The following is a 21017-nucleotide window of genomic DNA, read 5'->3' as shown; positions in this document are numbered from 1 at the left end:
AATTGGTTAGCTAATCATGTTACAATATGTTAGGATTGGTTAGGTAAATTTCAGTAGAATGATTCGTTAAGGTATAGCTGTGAATATTACTATATAAATTAGGGGCAAACAGGAAGTAAGTTGGGATTTGAAAATAAGGAAAAAGGGACTTGGATTTAAGCTTGCTGGAAGTTCATCCCAATAAACATTGAATTGTTTGCACCTTCAGACTTCGGGTATTGTTGCTCTCTGTTCATGCGAGAAGGACCAGAGAAGTGGGAGAGTGAAGGAATAAACTCTCTAACAATTATTATCCTAGAGTGAAAATGGAGCTGGTGGTGGAAACCCTCATGATCATACTGGGAGAGGTAAAGTCTATGAATCATTCAGGGAATTGAGAGCCCTGGCTCACCCAGAGAAGGGAGGGTGCTTACCAAGAATTCTCGGGCAGATCAGCATGAGTATGTGGAAGGTCTGCAGTGGGAGAAGAATGTAGCACTCTTTGGGTATGTCTACATTGCAAGATAAACCAAAAAACCCACGGCAGCAAATCTCAGAGTCCAGGTTGACTTACTCAAGCTTGCAGAGGTAAAAATAGCAATGTAAACATTTCCTTTTGGGCTGGAGCTCAGCCTCTGAAACCCAGCAAAAGGTGTGGGTCTCAGAGCCTAAGCGAGAACGTCTACACTGCTATTTTTGGCCCCATTATGTGGGCCTGAGTCAGTTGACCCAGGCTCTGAGACTCTTTTCGCATTGTAGTTTTATCTCCTGGTGCAATGCAATGCTGGACCATCATAACAGGCCATACCTTTAATGCGAAGGGAGTCTGCTGTTGTTCTGAGCATTTCTATAGTATCATCCAGCCCATCTGTAAACACTAAGAGAACCTATGAACAAAACACTGAATTACCAAGGTGGTCGGCAGAAAATATGAAAAAACAACCATAATAATACCACCCACCGCTTTCCCTGGTAGTTCTCAAAGTGCTGTGCAATCCTTGATGAGTTTATATTCCAGGTTAACTTAAAAATTACAATTTAGTATTGAAAATTGGTGACAATGTAGCTTAAAAGGGACAGAGTCGTGGTAATTAAGCCCCAAAATATCTCTAGTTTGACAGTGGCTCCATTTGGAAGGATTTACCTTGTAGACTGCAACTTTTATTAGTACAACCAGTTCAGCTAAGTACCCAGGTGTGCTGAGCAAGGGGCCAATTCTATTCTTGTTTACAATTTGAAGGACTTCCACTGAAGTCAGTGGAGTTCTCCAGGTTGACCCTGGTGTAACTGAGAGAATTTAGAGCAAGCAGTGTTTTTCCTTTGGGTGATGGCAGTCCAGGACTGGAACTGTCAGACTAACAACATAACAATGCTGGGCTGGGTTCCCTGGTCCATTCTGCCTACTTGATGCTTGATTCAGCCATAGGTGGACAGCAGAGAATTCCCCTAGCACACGGGAACTCTCCACTGGTGTAAGGCTGGCATATGCGGCTAAGTCAGCTCCTGCGCCAGCCACTCCACAGCCCCAGGGTAGGAGGAGAGAGGGGGCATGTTGACACCAAGACAGGGGGTATGGTGAAGCAAAGCTTCACTACCCCATCCTCCAGTGGTATAAAGTCTCCAGTGGCATAAGTTAGATTAGGTCCCCCCATCTGCCCTAGTGGAGCTCAGATGCAGTGGCAAATTGAGCCTCTGCTGTGCAAATAATTGATCACGAAGTGTTGGAAAGTACCTTTCTGTTCCCACTCTAAGCATGGTGGGATCAGTTTTTGATTGGAATAAATCCGAGTCTTGTTCAGTTAATGGCTTCAAGATTGGGTTCAGCATTCCATACTCAAACATAACAACCAACAACAGATGAACGGCAAACCACAAAGAACCAGAATCTTTGTGTCTCATCCAACTGATGAGCAAAAATGTGTTGCTGTTCAGTGACTAATGAAAAATGAATTCATGATCTCAGTCCTGTTCTAAGTAACTAGTCAGATGTTTACATCACGCACACAAGTGCCAGAACAAAGGGTAATAACGGGTGCCCTTTTGGCTGTCTCAGCAGTGTGGCCAAGAATTAAATGGGTATGAAGTTTGAGCTACCTTCCAAATCCTAGAATGGTGATGGCAGTGGAATTGTACAGATGTAGCTAAGAGCAGCATTAGATCTGCAGAATCTTTGTTACTAGTGATGATGCATTAGGAGGGAAGAACTCATCTCAACTCTCAGATTCCACATTGCATTAGTAGAGTTGGCAGTTAGAAAAATAACATTTTTATATGTAAACTGAGCAAATTTGTTCAGAAATCATTGAGATGCATTACAAGTGGGCCCTCATGATGCCATTTTATAGTCATCATTCAGAGAAGACCTGCACTTTACAGATTTTAACAGAAAAAGAAAAGAAAAAAAAACATTAGATATGCACCACTCCATGCACCTATGTTGAGAAGAAAGAAGTCTACAAATGCTGAATATGGAGTTTATATTCTTACCTGCCAGCAAGGGGATTTGTGTCTGCTCCTCAGAATGGAAGTGAGAATACACTTTTCAGTGAGCACTCTAAATTAAGACCATTCTAAACTACCAATACTTTGTAAGAATTAAAATAAGCTCTCTCTGGAAGATACAGTTTATATCTTAGAGGGATGTTTTTCTGAATCAGGGCCTTAGTATGTAAAAAGTCTTTCCAGAACTAGTTTTTTATCAGAAAAAAACATAAAAGGCACTGAATCTGAAATCCTAGGAGGTGCCTAATTTCTATTCAAGTCAATGGAAAGGTTCCCTTTGACTTCAATAGGGATTGGATCAGCCCTTTAGATCTTTGCTTTCTCTTGGTCTCATTTCAACCTGGATGAACTATTTGCAGTGGACATGTTAGTCTACAAATATAGCCACTTTTCTCTGTTCGTAAATTATCCACGGACAGACCTCGACTTTACTCATTTGTTATTTGAAATTATTTAATGAGTGATTTCTGTGAATATGTTTCTGCCATGAAACATTTGCGATGATGTTTGCTTTGAGTCATTACTACTCGGGTTGTGTGATTAGCCATCTATTACAGAATACTGTTCTGCTCCTTAACCTACTAACTGCTTCCAAGATGGACATGTGAAAACTTCCCATGTAAATACTTGTGAGCATATGGATTTGCCCAAGTATTTGAATTCCAGGAACAAAAATTCACTTACACAATTGTTTGCAGCAAGGGGTCATGAATGCTGTCAAAATGAATCCAAGGATTTATCTACAAGAACATTCATGAAGTCTTTATTTCCCATGCAATGTTCACCAGCACTAGACTTAATATACTTTGAAACAATATAATTTATTCCGTTTTATTTACCTTCACTTTAGCAGAGGCCAGTCTGAGGGATTTCTCCCAAAATGACTGTAAGAAGTCTGCATTCAGATAGGTGTCTACAATGGTCTGAACAACTAAGAATTTCTGGAGGATCTCTTCGTCATAGGCTTCAAAATCGGAGTCAAACAAGGACTGGCCGTTCTGTGTAAACACTTGGTACTTGAACCTGGTGTTGATTTGAGACTCAACAGTACAACTGATTTTAGTCAAGGACTCCATTCGGTGCAGAAGTTTGGGCAGGTACTTTTGCAGTTTCTGCTTCTCGTTCAGGGCAGATATAGACTTCATGCGCCTCGAAATATCAATTCCTACAGAAACATCTATGTTGCAATCTGAGAAGGGGGCAAGGAAGAAAATCAGTCATCAAATCCAAGCACTATTTTATGATCTTGTTTTCTATCTGCACCAGTGACAAAACATGCTCAATTTAAAATTAGAAGAATTAGAGAGCCAGATCTTCAACTGGTGTAAATTGGTGTCACTCCATTGACTTGCACGGGGCTACGTCAATTTATCCCAGCTGAGGAGCTGGCTTATATTACTGCACATAGAGAGAGAGAGAGAGAGAAACTATCTCACACACACACACACACACACACACACACACACACCTCTAACTGGATGTAACTTTTGCGTCACCAAAAGCATAGCTAAAAAAATGGATTGATCATCACTATTAAGTATTTAGTACCCTAAACATGAGGGGCACTTAACAGAACAAATGATAGAGATTGTCTCAGCTCCCAAAAGATTAGAATTTAAGGGCCTGATCCTGTAAACACTTACCACTGAGCGCTGGGCTTCCTGCTGTGAGTAGTGCAATTGGCTCCAATGCAATGTGGTTGGCAGTAATTATTCACAGAATCGAATTATACATTAGACATCAAACAATGAGTAAGAGAAACACTCAGAAGGTGGGAGAGGAAGAGGGAAGGGAGGACATGGGAAATACATCTCGAAGGTGAGTGATTAGTACTGTAAAGTATGGCATATACTGGTTATGGAAGAGTTCCTACAAAGTGTGATAAAAAATGGCCAATATTTTGTGATCTGGCTACTTTTTCCCAGCCATACCACCTGACGTATTGTTCTTTGTATCTTGTTAATCCCTTGATCCCTATATTGAAGTTTGTTCTGTCTCTCCTGACCACACTATCCACCTGTAGTTAAGTTTCCACTGTAGCCCACTTGTCAACAATTTCTAACTGATGCAATTATATCTTTAAAACAAAACACCCTATTTCTTTTGTTTCCTCTCCAATTGTGACTCTCTGAAATGTTTTTAGAGGACAATGCAGTTGCCTAGTTTGCTATGAATGCATCCTGATGGCTAAAGTCATTAACTATAATTGTTCCATTTAATCCTTTCTCTGCTCCTTCACGTTCCCTTTTCTCCTACACTTTCACTCATTTGTGAAAGAAACTGCGGAGATGGGATAATGAGGTGGTTGGGGATGTCAGAGTACAGAGAATAGAATAGAAATTAAGAATGTTTGGGTTGAGGCATTCAGCTAGTCTTTACTCATCACCGATACAGAAAGCCAGGCACCAGAAAATTGAGTTTGTGCTGTGTCACTTGTCACTTTAAAAAGTAAGTCAATTATACTGGCATAGATGCTCCAGCAAACTGTTGCCTCGTCATTGATACTAACTTCCTCACTCTCATAATACTGAGGTGCACATAGCCTATAGTTAACAAAATAGATTGCAGGCTTCTGGTGATTTCACGCCACTTGGCTATCATCCTTTTAACTGTTAAAGTTCAGTACTTCCTTTTACAGTACAAAATGCCCTCTGGAGGAAACTATTTGTTACTAAGCTGAATTACAATCTTTTGGCTACGCATGCTGAATCAGAGAGTTTTAAAAGCTAGGAAATAGCACCAGCACTCAAGCCTGTAAAACTCTTTCTCTGTGACATAATTTACTGCTGCATTTGTTTTTCTGGCAATGAAAAAACAACTTTCTCCAAAACAGCTAAATACACACACACTAACTCAGATTCTGAAATTACAGTCCCAATATCAATGAAGAACGCTAGATTTACAGTACACTTGTGTGCCAGAGATCAGCACAAGGCCATAGAACTGTGATTTTGTACTTCCATAAAATGTTTCTGATCAAATGTTTCCATGAACAGGTCACTTGTCTGATTCTAGTATGTGATCCTTCCTAGAATACAGGATGCATGTTTTCATCAGGAGCTTTTTTCTGAGGCCTGACCTGAACTTGGACCACACTACTTGAAAAGAATTCAGGGGGCAGATCCTCAGTTGGTGTAAACTAGCATAGCCCAATGTATTTCAATAACAATTTACACCATGCCCAGGCAGCGCTTGTTGATTTCAATGGGAAGTCCACGGAAACTGAGCACAAGTATCTGAGGGCATCTTTGTACTTGGGTCCAAGGATGGCAAGGCATGTTACAGACATCAGTTAATCTTCACCAGATTCATGTGAGGTTGACAAGTATTTTACTGGTAGGGAAACAGTACGGAGAGGTAAAGTGGCTTGACTGAGTTCATACAATGAAGACATGAAGACTGAATTTTCATGACTGAAGTGAAAAGTAGCTCCCAAAGTGCCCACTAACAGTAAGTGACAATGTGAAGCACAGTGGAGTATTTTAGCTACCCCTTCCTTCCTGATGAGGTTCCTAAGGCCTGGCCTACACACAATTTTTTATCAGCATAATGAAGAGGGTCAAGGGTTGGATTTTTTTACCGAACTATCTATGCCAGTCAAACTCCTAATGTGGGCACAAGTATACCAGTATAAAGGTGCCTTAAACAGCTATAGCTTATCCTCCTTATCCCCCTTCTCACGTGGGAATAAGCTATACCAGAATAAGCACCTTTATATGGCCTGGTCTACATTTAAAACTTATACCCGCATAGCTGTGTCCATCTATAGACACAGTTATACTGGCAAAAAAGGCCTTTTGCAGGAATAACTTATTTCATTCTAGGAACTGGTATAAATTATACTGGCAAAATAAGTCTTTTGTCAGTGTAAGCTGAATCTACATTAGGAGGGTTTATGGGTACAGCTATGCCAGTATAGCTAAATCAGCAAACTCTTTCTATTGTAGACAAGGCCAGCAGTATAATTGCATCCACACCAGGAGGGTTATACCACTTTAAACAATACCAGAATAGTTAAAGCAACATGACTGTTGTGTATAGACAAGGCTGCCTCCATGGTGCTCAGCTCCTCTTAACACTATTCTGCTGTCAGAGCAGTATAGAGAAACAGAACCATAGTATCGAGAAAGGAAATCTGGTAACCGGTGCCTTTCCTCTATTTGCTGTACCAATAATTGAGAACATAAGTATTACGTTGCATTGTTTTGTTTACATATATTTATGGTTAACTCAGACAGAGAATATATCCATTTTCTTTTCTTATTTTATTTTCTCATATATATTCAAATATACATGAGAAAAGAAGAAAAAGACACAAACACACATTCAGATATAGTATATATTACATCAGAAGAAACTTACAATAAGATTCACTCGAGTGCAAGTGAAGCACTCAAAAATTAGGAAATGCCAGAACAAAGGTTGCCTGTGCAACCTTAATTCAGCCCTCTTGTGCATATGCATTATGATGCATGATAATTACATGATCACATGCTATTTTTTCCACAGGATCCATGCCTCATTCAGTACACACAACGGGTGGTGCTCACTAGGTGGGAAGTTATTGAATATTTCTTTTTATCCTCATCATTTAATTGTGTGCCCCCCATGCCTTATTTACTGCACTCCATCCAGACCCTGCACAGCACGCAGCATTATTAATTTCCTCACGGGCATTTCTATAATGCACTTATGATAGTATCTTAGTGCTTTACAAACATTAATGAAATTATCTTTACAACACCCTTGAGGTGGGAGGTGATATTATTACCTCCATTTTACATATGGGGAATAGAGGCACAGAAAGATTAAGGCCAAAATTGTTAGAAGTGTTGCTATCTGTGTCACCTTTTCCCAGTTCACTTAAATATATACATAGATATTCGTGTGTCTGTAGAATAATTTTATACATGTGTGTCTATATCTCACATACACTCACAGAACACACACATTTTATAGCTGTAACTGTGGGCCAGATTCATCCCTGGTGTAACTGAATTCTCTATACCAAAGGTTAATTTAGCACTGCATTATGTACATTTTCAAAAATCATTATCCATATTGTGCTGCAAAATGCATATGTGAATCTGCAGCACATGTAGAGGTATTCATTTGCAGGTAAAAATGCTTACTTTGTGAAATGATTTTTTTTAATCTATCTGTCCATGCATCCAGATTTCTATCTTGACCCTCTATCACTGTAGTATGAGTGCCCTCAGTATGTTTATATACATAAAATTATTGCAAACAAATGGAAATGGTCAGTCAGAGTGGGGGGGAAATTTTTGATGTCAGCAAAAAAGGTTTAAAGGACAAAAAATCAGGGAAAATAGAAGATGACAGAGATCAAGCTAAAATTAGCTTAGCAAATGTGTTTGGGTTGGTTTTTTGTTGTGGCTGTTGTTACAAAACAGTGAGATCAAATATTTTCTTCTCTCTCGCCTCTAAGAGAGTTTGCATTTTTATAATGTATTTACTATGTGGCTCTCTGCTGGTGAAGCTCACTGCTCTCTGGTGAAGGAACACCAGGAGGTGCTGCTGCATTAGACATCATCTCCCTGATGTGAACATGCTCCATTTCCACAGCAGTAATATTGGACTCTGGTGGGGGCAGTTTTTATTTCAGCACTGATCTGTTAAGCATCTAGGTATTGTCCTTGTGCACCCCACATCATGCAAGGGTTTAGCCACTGTCTGCTTAGTTGTGGGTGCCCTGGTCATGCTCCACCGACCCAGCTTCCAAGCTGCCAGCCTCCCAAATCAGCTGTGGTGCTCAGAGCAAGGCGCATGATTCTGTGTCAGTCTTCTAGGCCTGACAGGGACCTGGGAGTCTAGAAGCCCTGAAAGCCATGGCTGAGCTGGGAGCGTGAGAGCATGGGCTCTATTTCATTTCAAAAGTTTTCTAAATGAAACGTTTCAATCATTCCTAAAGAATTTTTGTTTCAGATTTTCCCGTCCACAGGAAGTTTCTAAAACTGTTACCTTTCATTCCAAAATGGAATGATTATTATGATTTTTTTTTTTTTTTTTAGAATTTCCCATGGAACAGAATTTCCAACTTTCACCCAGCTCTGCTACCGACTCTTGCATGAAAATAGGAGCTTTGTGTTTTTTATGAGTTAGTCTGCACCTGCTGCTTATGTCCTGCTGAAGTTCTAGGGCCAGATTTAGTAGTTGTGGCTGCTTTATGTCACTCCAAAACATGCTACATTATCTGTGATCTACAGAAATGTGATTTCTTTCCTTTGACTAATCACAAAAGTGTGGGACACAGAGAATCTGTAGATAAATATACTCAATAAAAGATTTCTGTGACTTACCCTGGCTAGGACGATCTTCCAGTTCACAGATTTCAGTGACAATCTTTCTCTCTATGGTTTTCAGCACTTCAAAATTCTCCAGCACATACACCCTGCGTGCATCACCGGCGATTCGAAGAAGCTCAAATGAGTTTGGAATCCCTAGGCCAATTGCAAAGACGTGTATCCCATCATTCCTCAGAGCAATAGCTGCCTCGTCCACCATGTCATTAGACTGCCCACTAGTAATCACTACGAGGCTCTGCAAAACTCCTTGTTTTTTCCGGCCACCCTTGGCAGTCTCAAAAAAGCTCTTGACAAACCTCAGACCTTTGCCAGTAAAGGTGGAGGTCTTTAACTGGACAATGCTGTCAATCTGTTCCTTTATGGCTGTGTCAGAGTGGAATTCATTGAGATATATTTCCTTCTGGGGATCTTTGCTGTATTGGACCACGCCAACTTGGACTTTGTCCTGAGCAATAATAAAACTGTCCACGATTTCCTTCATGAATGTTTTCATGGCAGAAAAGTTACGTGCAGATATGCTTAATGACCCATCAATCAAGAATAGAAGATCTGCCTGTTGGTTGCCACAAGCTGCAGGGGGGGAAAAAATTTACTTAGCTATGCAAATCTGGGAATGCTCATCCATTTCACCTTTCCAATACCCTGCTCTCTTTGGGTAAAATTTCCCTCTGTGTAGAGATCCCAGCACAAGGTCAATCCACCACATAAGTTCCACTTAAACCCTTATGTCCTCTGTGCAGAAAGAAACTTCACCATGTATCAAGTAACAAATGCTGGGAGAAACTAGCTCCTGGACACTTTATATACCATAACTTTGACTTCTTGCAGAGAGGAGGTGAGACTAGGCTATGCAGAACTTGTGTCTGAAGTCAGGCTGTCAGTGGAATAAGGTTAATCTTTAATTCTCACTGAATGACAAGTGTTGGACAGTCAGCAGGTGTAATCAAGTAAAACACCATCCCTTTCTTGCCACAGTTTGAAGCGTCATAATAAGAAAAAATGCTTGCATTTTAGAAGAAAAATGCTGAGCTTCCTGACTGCCTTGAATGGCATGGGAACCAGAAGGTCTGTTGGGTTACTGGAAGGTTGGGCAGTTTCTTGTTTGTGCTGCAAGAGCTATCTCAGGTGCATGACATTTATTACAGGCAGCTTCTAGTCGGTGAGCTTGGTATTTCAAAATGAAAGTTTACATCAGAATTGTACAATGCTTGTATACTTCAGTGAACAGCCAATGGGAGCTGCAGGGGTGGCACCTGCGGACGGGGCAGCGCACAGAGCCGCCTGGCCATGCCTCCATGTAGGAGCCGGAGGGGGGGACATGCCGTTGCTTCTGGGAGCTGCTTGAGGTAAGCGCCGCCCAGAGCCTGCACCCCTGACTCCTTCCCGTGCCCCAACCCCCTGCCCCAGCCCTGATCCTCCTCCTGCCCTCCAAACTCCTCGGTCCCAGCCCAGAGCACCCTCCTGCACCCCCAACCCCTCATCCCCAGCCCCACCCCAAAGCCCGCACCCCCAGCCAAAGCCCTTACCCCCCGGCACCCCAACCCCCAATTTTGTGAACATTCACGGCCCACCATACAATTTCCATACCCAGATGTGGCCCTCAGGCCAAAAAGTTTGCCCACCCCTGTGCTAGGAGAAGAGTGTGTAGAACAGTGGTGGGCAACCTGCAGCCCATCAGGGTAATCCACTGGCAGGCTGCCAGACAGGTTGTTTACATTTGCATGGCCGCCCGCAGCTCCCAGTGGCCGCGATTTGCCGTTACCGGCCAATGGGAGCTGTGGGAAGCAGCAGCCAGCATGTCCCTGCGGCCCACGCCACTTCCTGCAGCTCCCATTGGCTGGGAACAGAGAACCGCAGCCACTGGGAACTGTGGGCAGCCGTGCAAATGTAAACAAACTATCTGGTGGCCCGCCAGCAGACTACCCTGACGGGCTGCGTGTGGCCCATGGGACGCAGGATGCCCACCACTGGTGTAGAGAGTCTTTTTTCAAGAAATGTTTAAGGTGAATTGAGAAGTAGGATATCCAAATAATGTGGGTATTTTCCCCATGTCCCAGAAGCACTTTGGAAAGGGAGGACATTCTAGTGCTGGGAAAATCACCCATTTTGCAAACCTAGGTCCGCACTCTCAGTGCATAAAAAGGCCCATTTAATTTTTCAGCAGACAGAACATTTGTGCATATATTTACCACAAATGTGCACACAAATGGGTCTTTAGACACTTAAATACCCGTTTGCAGTTGTCCTGCTAAATATAAGTGTGTTATTGTGGTAAATTTCTACAAGCACAAGCGAGCCTCTACATGCTGAAAATGTGCTTCTCCTAGCTTAATTCTCACATAGTCGGAGACGAAAGTAAGCCGGTCCAGTCCGGTATGGCACACCAGTAAGAGCCGGTACACAGCTGATCGTACCAGCAGGGCTGCTGATGAGGGGGGCCAAAAGAGCCAGCTTCCCCGGGGCCCAGCAATTTAAAAGGGCCTTGGCTCCCAGCAGTAACTGGAGCCCCCGGCCCTTTAAATCACCGCCAGAGCACCAGGGCTCCCAGCCGCCACCGCTGCTACCCCAGGGCTCCGGCGGTGATTTAAAGGGCCCAGGGCTCCCAGCCGCCCTTGCCACCGTGCCAGCAGGTGGAGCCCTGGGCCCTTTAAATCACCACCGGAGCCGTGGGGTAGCAGTAGCAGCGGCTGGGAGCCCCAAGCCCTTTAAATCACTGCCGGAGCCCTGGAGTAGTGGTAGCAGCCGGGAGCCCTGGGGCTCCAGCAGCAATTTAAAGGGCCCAGGGCTCTGGCTGCTGGCATGGTAGTGGTAGCCGGGAGCCTCAGGCCCTTTAAATCACTGCCAGAGCCCCAGGGTAGCACCACTGGTGGCCGGGAGCCCTGGGCCCTTTAAATCACAGCCAGAGCCCTGGGGTAGCGGTAGCAGCAGTCAGGAGTCCCGGGGCTCCAGCAGTGATTTAAAGGGCCTGGGGCTCTGGCCCTTTAAATTACTGCTGGAGCCCCAGGGTAGCACTAACGGGGGCAGCAGCCGGGAGTCCCGGACCCTTTAAATCGCCGCCAGAGCCACGGGCGGCGCAGGCCAGGCAGCGCTGAAGGACTGGCTGGGGGAGTATGGCTCCAGCCCCACCCCTTCTGGGGGCCCAAAGCCGCCCCCTCACCTTGCTCAGGACCCGGGCCGCTCTGCATACCGGTAAGTCCCTTAAGTTACTTTCACCCCTCCACATAGTGTAAATTTGTCCATTCATAGGAACATAGAAATTAACATACTGGTTTAGACCAAGGGACCAGATTCAAGGAAGCCTTATATAGGACAATTATGGAGTAAGGTGCCTGTAAGGTAAGTTTAAGCTAGCCCAAGCAATTGGTACATACCTTATCTCTGGAAGTAAAAGGGTTTTTATGCTTTATACATTTTTATTGGCTGAGTGAAGTGAGGCCCTTTACCTCACTTTCATGGCATATCTCTGCCTGTCTGTAACCAATAAATAAGAAATAATGCAGGGAGAGGGTATGGGGGTGCACATAGAGCCCCTGGCATGGGGAGGAAGAAAGGGAGACCCTGGCATAGGGTGAAGGGGGAACAGGCGGCACACAGAACCCTGGGGGTGGGAGGGAAATGGGGGAGGGAATGGAGTGAAAATGGAGGGAAAAGGGATATGGGGAAGGACATAGAGCCTCTGGCATGGGAAGGAGAAAGGGGGCCCTGGCATGGGGTGAAGGGAGAATGGAGGGACACACGGAATCCCTGGCATGGGGAGAAGGACATGGGGGGTCCTGGTATAGAAAGAAGGGGGATGGAGAGCACACAGAACTGCTGGCAGGAGGAGGAGGAGGAAAGGGGGGGATGCTGGTATGAGAGAAAAGGGAAACAAAAGCCCTGATCCAGCAAAAGCACTTGAAGCACACGAATGCCCCCATAAACGTCAATGGGATTAATCATGTGCTTAAAGTAAAGAACGTGCTTTGCTGGAAAAGTGCATAAGAAAATGATGGTGAAGGGATCTGATTTTGACATGTGTTGCTTTCCATACTGGAAATTGTCTCTACGCTATTTTCAACCACCCCTTAACCTTGTCTCAATAGAACATTTTAAAAATGGATATTGCCTGTGACTGACATTGCCTGTGACAACCTAGATAATCTGGATAAATGGCAGAAAACATATAAGAAAAAAACCAACAGCTCAATTTAAAGGTCTCACTTACCTGGCTTTGCCTCATCACATACTGTATGAGTGAGGTTTTTGTGTAAGCTTTCCAGTTCATTATAGCTCTGCACAAAGAACAATCTCTCTCGCTCTCCCACAATTTCTTCAAGCTCTGTTCTACTGGCTTCATCTACTCCAACAGCAAAGACATTGATACCATCTTGCTTCAAAGATTTTGCTGCTGCTGGAAGGTTGGGTCTATCCGAGGGTGAAGTTGGCTGATCAGTAATAAGCACAAGAATCCGGGTGACACTAAGAGATGATGTACGACCACCATAAGCCATACCAAATCTCTCCCTGGCAAAGTTCAAAGCCCTTGCTGTGAAGGTTAGCCCTGGCATAGTTGTCAAGTTAGAGATTGCTTCTCTGACCTGCGATTTAGCCGAGTACGTATTCAGTGAGAAATGATCCTGAGGATTAGTGCTATAGACCACAGCCCCAAACTGAACATTGTCTTTTCCAACCACTGAGTCATTCACCACAGCCTCCATGATCCTCTGAATGCCCTGGAACTGCAAGTCTGTGATGCTTCTTGATCCATGCACCACAAATATGATGTCTGCAACTTCAGTCCTTTTGCATGCTGTTGTTAACAAAACAAAGGAAACAAAGCTGTAATGTTATGATCAGGTCTCTCTCCTCCTTGCTCCCTCCCAAGTAGTTCTTTCGATCCAACTGCTAACTGAAACCAGAAAGTGCAGGGACATTCCGAAAAGCAAGATACAAAGAAAAACAAAAAAGGAGGGCTGTGGGCATTTCTTTTTGTCCAAAAGAAAAATATACACCTGCCTGAAAGGAAATAAAGTACGACTCCTGAGGAAAAGCATGAGACTCTGGTCTGTAAAGAGAGTGATCTTATTTTCTGCTATTGCATTTCACTTTACTATCGTTGCTTAATATCACAATGGAAGAAAAGCTGAAGATCTCTACTAGAAATATGTGGGTGGGGAGGAATCAAACCTTATAAAGGATTAATAGTAAACACAACAAAACAAAGAAGAATTAGAAAGACCCAACAGGTTATTACTATCACTTACAATCCTCCGGGTTGCAAATTTCAAAGAGAATCTCCTTTTCCAGAAAGGTAAGGGAATCAAAGTTATCCTCGAAGAACACTTTGTCTTGACTGCCGGCAATGTCCACAAGTTGGGAGTTGTTTGCGTGGAGAACACCAATGGCATAGATGGTGATACCTTTGCCCCTAATGGTCTCAGCAGGCTCTCTCACAATATCTTGGGCCTCCCCATCTGTGATCACTATGAGATACTGTTTTACTCTGGGTCGCCCTCCTTTGGGTTCATCAAAGTAAGAGGAGGCAAAAGTTAGGGCTTTCCCGGTCATCGTTCCGGATTTAATCTGCCTGATCCCCGAAATGGCTCTCCTTAGGTCAGCCTTGCTGCCGTATCGGTTGAGCTGGAACTCCTCTTGGGGCTCTGAACTGAACTGCAACAACCCAATCTGAACTTTATCAGCCCCAATATCAGACCTGTTCACAATCAGCTGCATGAAATCCTTCATCTTCTGAAAATCAATAGGGCGGATACTCTCAGAGCTGTCGACCAGCAAAATAATGTCGGCTTTCATATTCTTACAGGCTGGGAAAGAAAAGAAAAGAGAAAAGACAAAATTCTGAATCTCCTCCTGAATGTATTTGCCAACGACTCAGACTAAAAACTACACAGAAAATCGTGTCTTCCGGAGCAGACATCAAGGCAAATAAAAGGCTGCTGTTTACTAACAGCTAACAGTTACTGTTAAAGTCTAAATAGTAAGGATTTATGTTCTGGTGCTGAAGATACTGAGTTTGATCTCCACTGATGACCAGGGCATATATAAATATGCAACCACATCTTGTTACACAATCTTCTTCCCCCATCTTAGAATGCGGCACTGTACGGTTTATACATTGCCCTTGATCCATAGCCGCTCTGGATAAGGTCAGTAATGTGGCCCTAAAATGAGTACTTCATTTTTTTGACAAACTCATCTGCTCATGCTCAGATCCAAAATCAGAGCCTTAATCTATCTCCTTTAGAAGAGCAATGCACTACAGTCACACGTTGTTCTGGACTGTACCAACAGTGCTGAAAATGTGCGTATGTTTAGGATCTCAAATAGCCTAGCATTAGATTATAGGCAATTCAGAGCAGGGAGCTGCTCTTTGTTCTGTATTTGTGCAGTATCTTGGGGTAGGAACCTTCAGGTGCTACCATACTGTAAATAGTATATATATATATTTACATACATAAGGCCATCTTTAAGAATTTCAGCCTCTGGTGTCAGACTTCATTTTTTTTTTGGTGAGATATTCAGTCAACGAAATTATACCCTCCCTGTGTCAGGAGGAGAAGGATAGCCTGGATTTCATCTGGCAAAGCGTGTTGCTTCTTCTGTGACAATTTACACAAAAGAATGAAGTTGTTTATTCCTGTTTATTTAGCAAAGCTATCTTCAATGTGCACCACATTTGTGCTGGGCTAATACAAATAGTAAATATTACTACTAATTATAATGAGCACATCCAGGTGCTCTCTACTGTCTAAGCGATTGGAGTGATTTAGGAAAACCTCTTACCGTCTGGGGAGCAGATATCCTGCACAATATCATGTTTGATGAGCTTTAAGGAATCAAAGTCGTTCACAAAAAACATTCGATCTTCTGTTCCTGCGATGTCTTTCAGTTCCTTTTCAACGGCATTCTTGACGCCAATGGCATATATAACAATCCCTTCTTGTCTCAGCTCTTCTGCTGCCTTTGTCACCTGATCCTGGGATTCGCCATCTGTAATGACTATCAGCAACTTAGGAACACTGTCCCTGGCGGCCTTTGCAAAAAGACTTTTCATATACCTTAAAGCATCTCCAGTACTGGTGCCACCTCCTAACTGCTGAATATTACGGACTGCTTCCTTTAACTGCTTCACGCTGTTGTACTGGCTAATCGTGAATTCTGTTTGAGGAGTACTTTCGTACTGAACCACGCCAAAGCGAACTCCATTGGCACTGACCTGGAACGTGCTGATCATCTCATTCATGAATACTTTCATGTCCTGGAAATCATTTGGGTATATACTGCCAGACCCATCAATCAGGAAATAAATATCAGCTTCCTCTGTGTCCACACAACCTAATTGAGAGGAAACAAAGGGAAAGGTGAAATATCTTTCAATTACTGCAGTGCTACAGTGTGGTTTAATAGCAATCACACAAAAAATGCTGGCTATAATATTTAGTGTTGGAAAAATTACTACATTTTCTAAGCCCAAGGCAGACAAAAATCATAGGAATTAGGATAACATATGGGGCCAAATTTTGCCCCAATTTACATCCTGTGCACACACATATAACTTAATCCAAGCACTTGGCATGTGGCCATAAGATGTTTACAAGCATTGCAGGACTTGCAATGCCAAAGTTCTCCAACATGAGCAAGGCTATTGACAACCTATTGTCTGCATCAGTGTGCACACACAGCCATGTGTAATATATATGTGTGCATTTGTGTGTGTACAGGAGGAGGCACAACCAATTTTGTTTAGCTTAAAATGTGGCTGCTAACACTATCGCAGAGCACTCTTTCAATGGGATTGTGCCGGCTGTAAATCAACGCAGTACTTGTCCCGTACAGTTGAATTCTTTCTGAGCCACCACTAAGGCCCATTGCTGGGATCAAGGGGATACTGATTATACCTCCGAGGATGATGGTGATGGATTGTCACCCCAAAGGAGGCTTGGCCAAACCTGAGGGCTGACCTAAATTGTGCCCCCTCCTACCACAGCCCCTATGGGTGTTGCAGTGGCATGGAATAGGTAGGGGGGAGGGACAGCCTAGCCACACCTGCTCCTAACCCAATATGCCCCCAGTATCATGGTCTCCTGCAGAGCTGGCTCTGTGCCTGGCAGAGAGGTCCCTGCATTGGTGGTATTCACTGGTAGTGAGCCTTAAACCTGCCCTACAGCATCTTTGCATCAGCGGCATCACCATGCCTGTATATTTATCACTGCTGATGAATGGAGGGCAACAGTGCATGTCCCCTGGCTATGACTTCCAAGGCAGGGGACTCTGGAGATAAATAGGGTCTTCCAGGGGGTCAAAGGCAAAGGGGGATGATACCAGAGGGCAGATGAACTCAGCCCTCCTTCTGTGTGTAGGTAGGGAGAAGATCCATGGAAGGTTCCTGAGTGGGAGAGAGTCCCCTCCTCACCCCAAGCTGTACATTCTGATACCATCACAAGTCCCATTTTTCAGTGATAATGTAAAAAGAATATGACTGAATTCATGGCCCTGGATACTTTGTCTGGCAAAGATAGAGGGCCACAGTCTGCTCTCAGTTACACTGATGCAAATTCAGAGTATAGCCTTGAAAGCCAATAGACGTACTGAGTTTCCACAAATGAACCTGAGCAAGATTTTGGGCCAGATTTTCATATTTCTCTCTTACCTTCTTTCAGAGTCCGTGATCGCACTGGGACTACAAAGGTTTGTGACACAATCTCACTGCAAAGCCGTTTCTTTATTTTCCATTCAATATTTGACAGCTGCAGAAAAGATTCCAAGTTGGTGACGTGTTTCCTTGAAGGGTAAGATGCAATTTTATCCAGCTGGCTACTCTCTGAGATTTTCTTGGTGCCTACAGCATAGACAGCAACTCCATGATGTCTCAGTTTAGAAGCAGGCTCAACAAAGTCATCGAAAGACTGGCCATCAGTGATAACCACAGCTAACTGCTGCACTCCTTGATTTTTCCTGCTGCCTGCCTCTTGAGTAAAAACCTTCTTCCTGAGGAAATCTATGGCAGCACCCGTGTATGTTCTCCCACCTCGATATGGCAATTTTTTCAGGTAGTTCAAGATATCTGATTTGTCCTCAAATGTATCCAGGGTGAACTCTAGCCTCGGTTCATCACTGTACAACACCAAGCCAACTCTGATATTATTTGGGCCAATATCCAGAGCATTGACTATTTTGAGCAGAAAGGTCCTGGTCAGCTGGAAGTTTCTTAACCCAATTCTGCTGGATTCATCCACAAGAAATACAATGTCTGCTACAGATGCACTGGAACATACTAAAAGCAAACCAACCAAAGGAAAAGGAAGATAACAAGGTTACTGTAGGTTAGACTGCAGGATCATTGAAGGATACAATTGGGATAGTTTATTAAAAGAAACCAACAGCTCAAGTAATGAGCTAGATGGGAATGAAAGAGAAAACCCGCTCCAAAATCCTACAAACTTCAGAGAGTTCAGATTTAGATCTGAACTTCATGGCTCAGGCCCATTTTAAAATAAGTCTGAATCAGATATTAAACAGATATAAGGGGATATTAAACTCCCTTTTGTCCAAATTTTGGGGAAGTTTGCAGATTGAGTCTCTCTCTCTCACACACACACAGCCAAACCAAAACACCTAATCAAACTACCACAGGACTTTAGGGAAATTCTTCTTTGGATCTGAATCTGGAGCCTCTTGCTATGGACAATCTCTAGGAAAAAAGTGAACAGAAAAACACTGGGCAAAATCCTCCTCTTATTCACAATGGGCCACCCCTCTGAAATCAATAATAGGAACTCCTGGCTGTAACTGAGAGCAGAATTACACTGCATATAACCAATGCAGGTTAAGTATTAGCAACTTTATGTACACAGATGCCGCATCCTTACTGCCATGTGGCTACATAGGCGGTCCAACCTTTCACTAGCACTAAATTCAGTCATCTGCATTCTGCCCCCTTCTACCTAGTCCTTTGATATGTCTCTTGTTTATGGGTGAATTATAGAGTTTCTCTACCTACAAATATATTCAAGCGGCTGTTTTCACTCTGGTGACATACTATACCTGCTGGCACTTTTGCATCTAGGGCAGAGTCATACTGTTGTTGAACTGGTGCTTCCAAAACATTAGTAATGTCCTGGTGCAGCTGACTGACGCTCTGCCCTCCATTGACTTGGTAAACCAAGGGAGAGGTGGCTATCACCTCCATTTCTTCCCGATCAGAATTTTGGACACCGACCGAGATGACTTTCACTCCGATCTCTTTCAGCTCCTCTGCAGCTTCTGCGACGTCATCCTTTGATTTGGCAGAAGTGATGACCACTGCAAACTGGGGGATGCCTTGGCTAATTCGGCTTCCAGCCTCTTCTTTGAAAAAGACTTCGTGCAGAAACTCCAGGGCACTTCCTGTCTGCAAAGGGCCCCCCAGGAATGTGACACGCCCCTGGATGTGATTGAGCACATCTTCCTTGATCTTATAGGTATTCAGTAAAAACTCCACACGGCCTTCCCTGCTATACTGGGCTAGGCCGACTCTGTACTTGTCAATCCCAACATCGAGCTGGTCAACAATTTGGTAGATGAAATTTTTTATTTGCTCAAAGGTAGAAGACCCCATATTCACAGAAGAGTCAACGAGGAAAACAATGTCAGCATAGTGCTTTGTAAATGCTGAAGAGAAAGAAAAAGTGTGACAAATTAGTGAAAGGGGTGGCTGTCAACTTGGAATCACATCTGGATTTGAATTGTAAACTAAACTGAAATTGTAACTACTGCACTCATTGTTCTCTACTATTTTAAATTGAGAATTCTACAGCCTATTGCATGGATGGTGCTGAATTATGATGAAATAACATTATATGACCATTGTTCCTGCAGCTCTCTGGTATAGACAAGCATCCCACGAAGCCATCCCTGTGAAACTTCCATGGGGGGGAAAAAATCCCATTTTTGACCAAATCTACATCTGACTATATTTATACATGTGGGGTCCTAGTCTTGCTCCCACTGAATCTTCCATTTACTTCTACAGGAGGAGTGAGCCACTGATCTTTATGCTCTAGGGCTTCCCGTTCTGTTAAATCAAAGCTTGTATACCATATACCAAACTGCACTTCTACTTTTGTTATTGAGAGATCATTTCCATTGAAGGAGTTTATCTAGCTAAGGATATGTCTATCTAAGGCTACGCTTACAGCAACATGTAGCGTATAGGCACAACACGTGTAGCTGCACACTGAAGTGAAAGGCAGGCTGCATCCACACGTGTTACTGTGGTGTGTATATACACACTGCGGCGAAAGGCCTTTTCCCACTGCCTCCTCTTTGCCAGAGCTTTTCTCCGTTGCTGGAGCCTTTCATTGTGGCAGTGAAAGGCTCCAGCAGCAGGGAGGCAGTGGGACACTACACTGCTAAAAACAGCTGTGTAGACATGGGAGGCACTGCTTGGGCATGTGGAGTACATACACTGGGGGTTCAGGCATGCAGGCGTTCTCGTCTACACTGCTATTTATACCCATGCTAAAGAGTGCAGTGTCTTTACTCTACATTCTGCCATAAGCGTAGCTGTACCCGAAGGAGCTACTATCTGAGCTCCTTGTAATCTTTAATGCATTTATCCTCACAAGACTCCTGTGAGGTAGGGAAATGCTAATACCCCATTGTAAATACAGGGAACTGAGGCAGAGAGAGATTAAGTGACTTGCCCACGGTCACACAGGCAGTCTGTGGCTGAGCGGGGAATAAAACCACTGTCTGAGTCCCAGGGTAGTATCCTTGCAAGTGGATCACCTTTCCTCTCAGATATTTTTTGAGAGAAAAAAATCCCTATCGAAATGTGATTTTCCTTGGGAAACGTCAAATGGACACAAAAGTTTTCATTTAATATCACAATGCTATTTCAAACTAAAAATTGTTTCATTTTAAACTGAAAAAATGTTTTTTGTTTTTTTTAAATTTGGGGAGAAATCCCCTCATTTTTACTTTCCCTCCTTTTCCCCCATTGGAAAAAGGAAGGGGAATTGAGAAAGTAGAGAAAAAATGCTTTTCATACATTTGACTGTTTAATCAACACAATTCAATGCTGTGAAAATATAGTTACTCCCCCCCCCCCCCCCCCCCCCCACACACACTTTGTTTTCCAAATTCTTGAAAAGGGTTCAAAAGAGTTGGAAAGTGGAGAAAAGCCAATCTCGAAATGAAAAATGTTGGGAAAATAACAAGTGTTCATCGAAA

At 43.4% G+C, this 21017-nt stretch overlaps 1 protein-coding gene across 1 annotated transcript in view; it reads right to left on the bottom strand.

The window, feature by feature from the left end:
- The window catches only part of LOC101940483 (collagen alpha-6(VI) chain-like), a 117914-nt gene that overhangs the window by 76133 nt on the left and 20764 nt on the right, over nucleotides 1-21017 (bottom strand). The window contains exons 5-12 of the mRNA XM_065583606.1: nucleotides 18849-19454; nucleotides 17455-18078; nucleotides 15588-16139; nucleotides 14051-14608; nucleotides 13012-13596; nucleotides 8802-9377; nucleotides 3321-3670; nucleotides 788-866 (exon numbers count right to left, since the gene is read on the bottom strand). Coding sequence (XP_065439678.1) covers nucleotides 788-866; nucleotides 3321-3670; nucleotides 8802-9377; nucleotides 13012-13596; nucleotides 14051-14608; nucleotides 15588-16139; nucleotides 17455-18078; nucleotides 18849-19454 — 3930 coding nt within the window. The remainder of the gene's footprint in view (nucleotides 1-787; nucleotides 867-3320; nucleotides 3671-8801; nucleotides 9378-13011; nucleotides 13597-14050; nucleotides 14609-15587; nucleotides 16140-17454; nucleotides 18079-18848; nucleotides 19455-21017) is intronic.

Source organism: Chrysemys picta, chromosome 2 (genome assembly GCF_011386835.1).
Source record: "Chrysemys picta bellii isolate R12L10 chromosome 2, ASM1138683v2, whole genome shotgun sequence".
NCBI lineage: Eukaryota > Metazoa > Chordata > Testudines > Emydidae > Chrysemys > Chrysemys picta.
The sequence above is the reverse complement of the archived record's forward strand: the minus strand, read 5'-3'. Positions and strand labels throughout refer to the sequence as shown.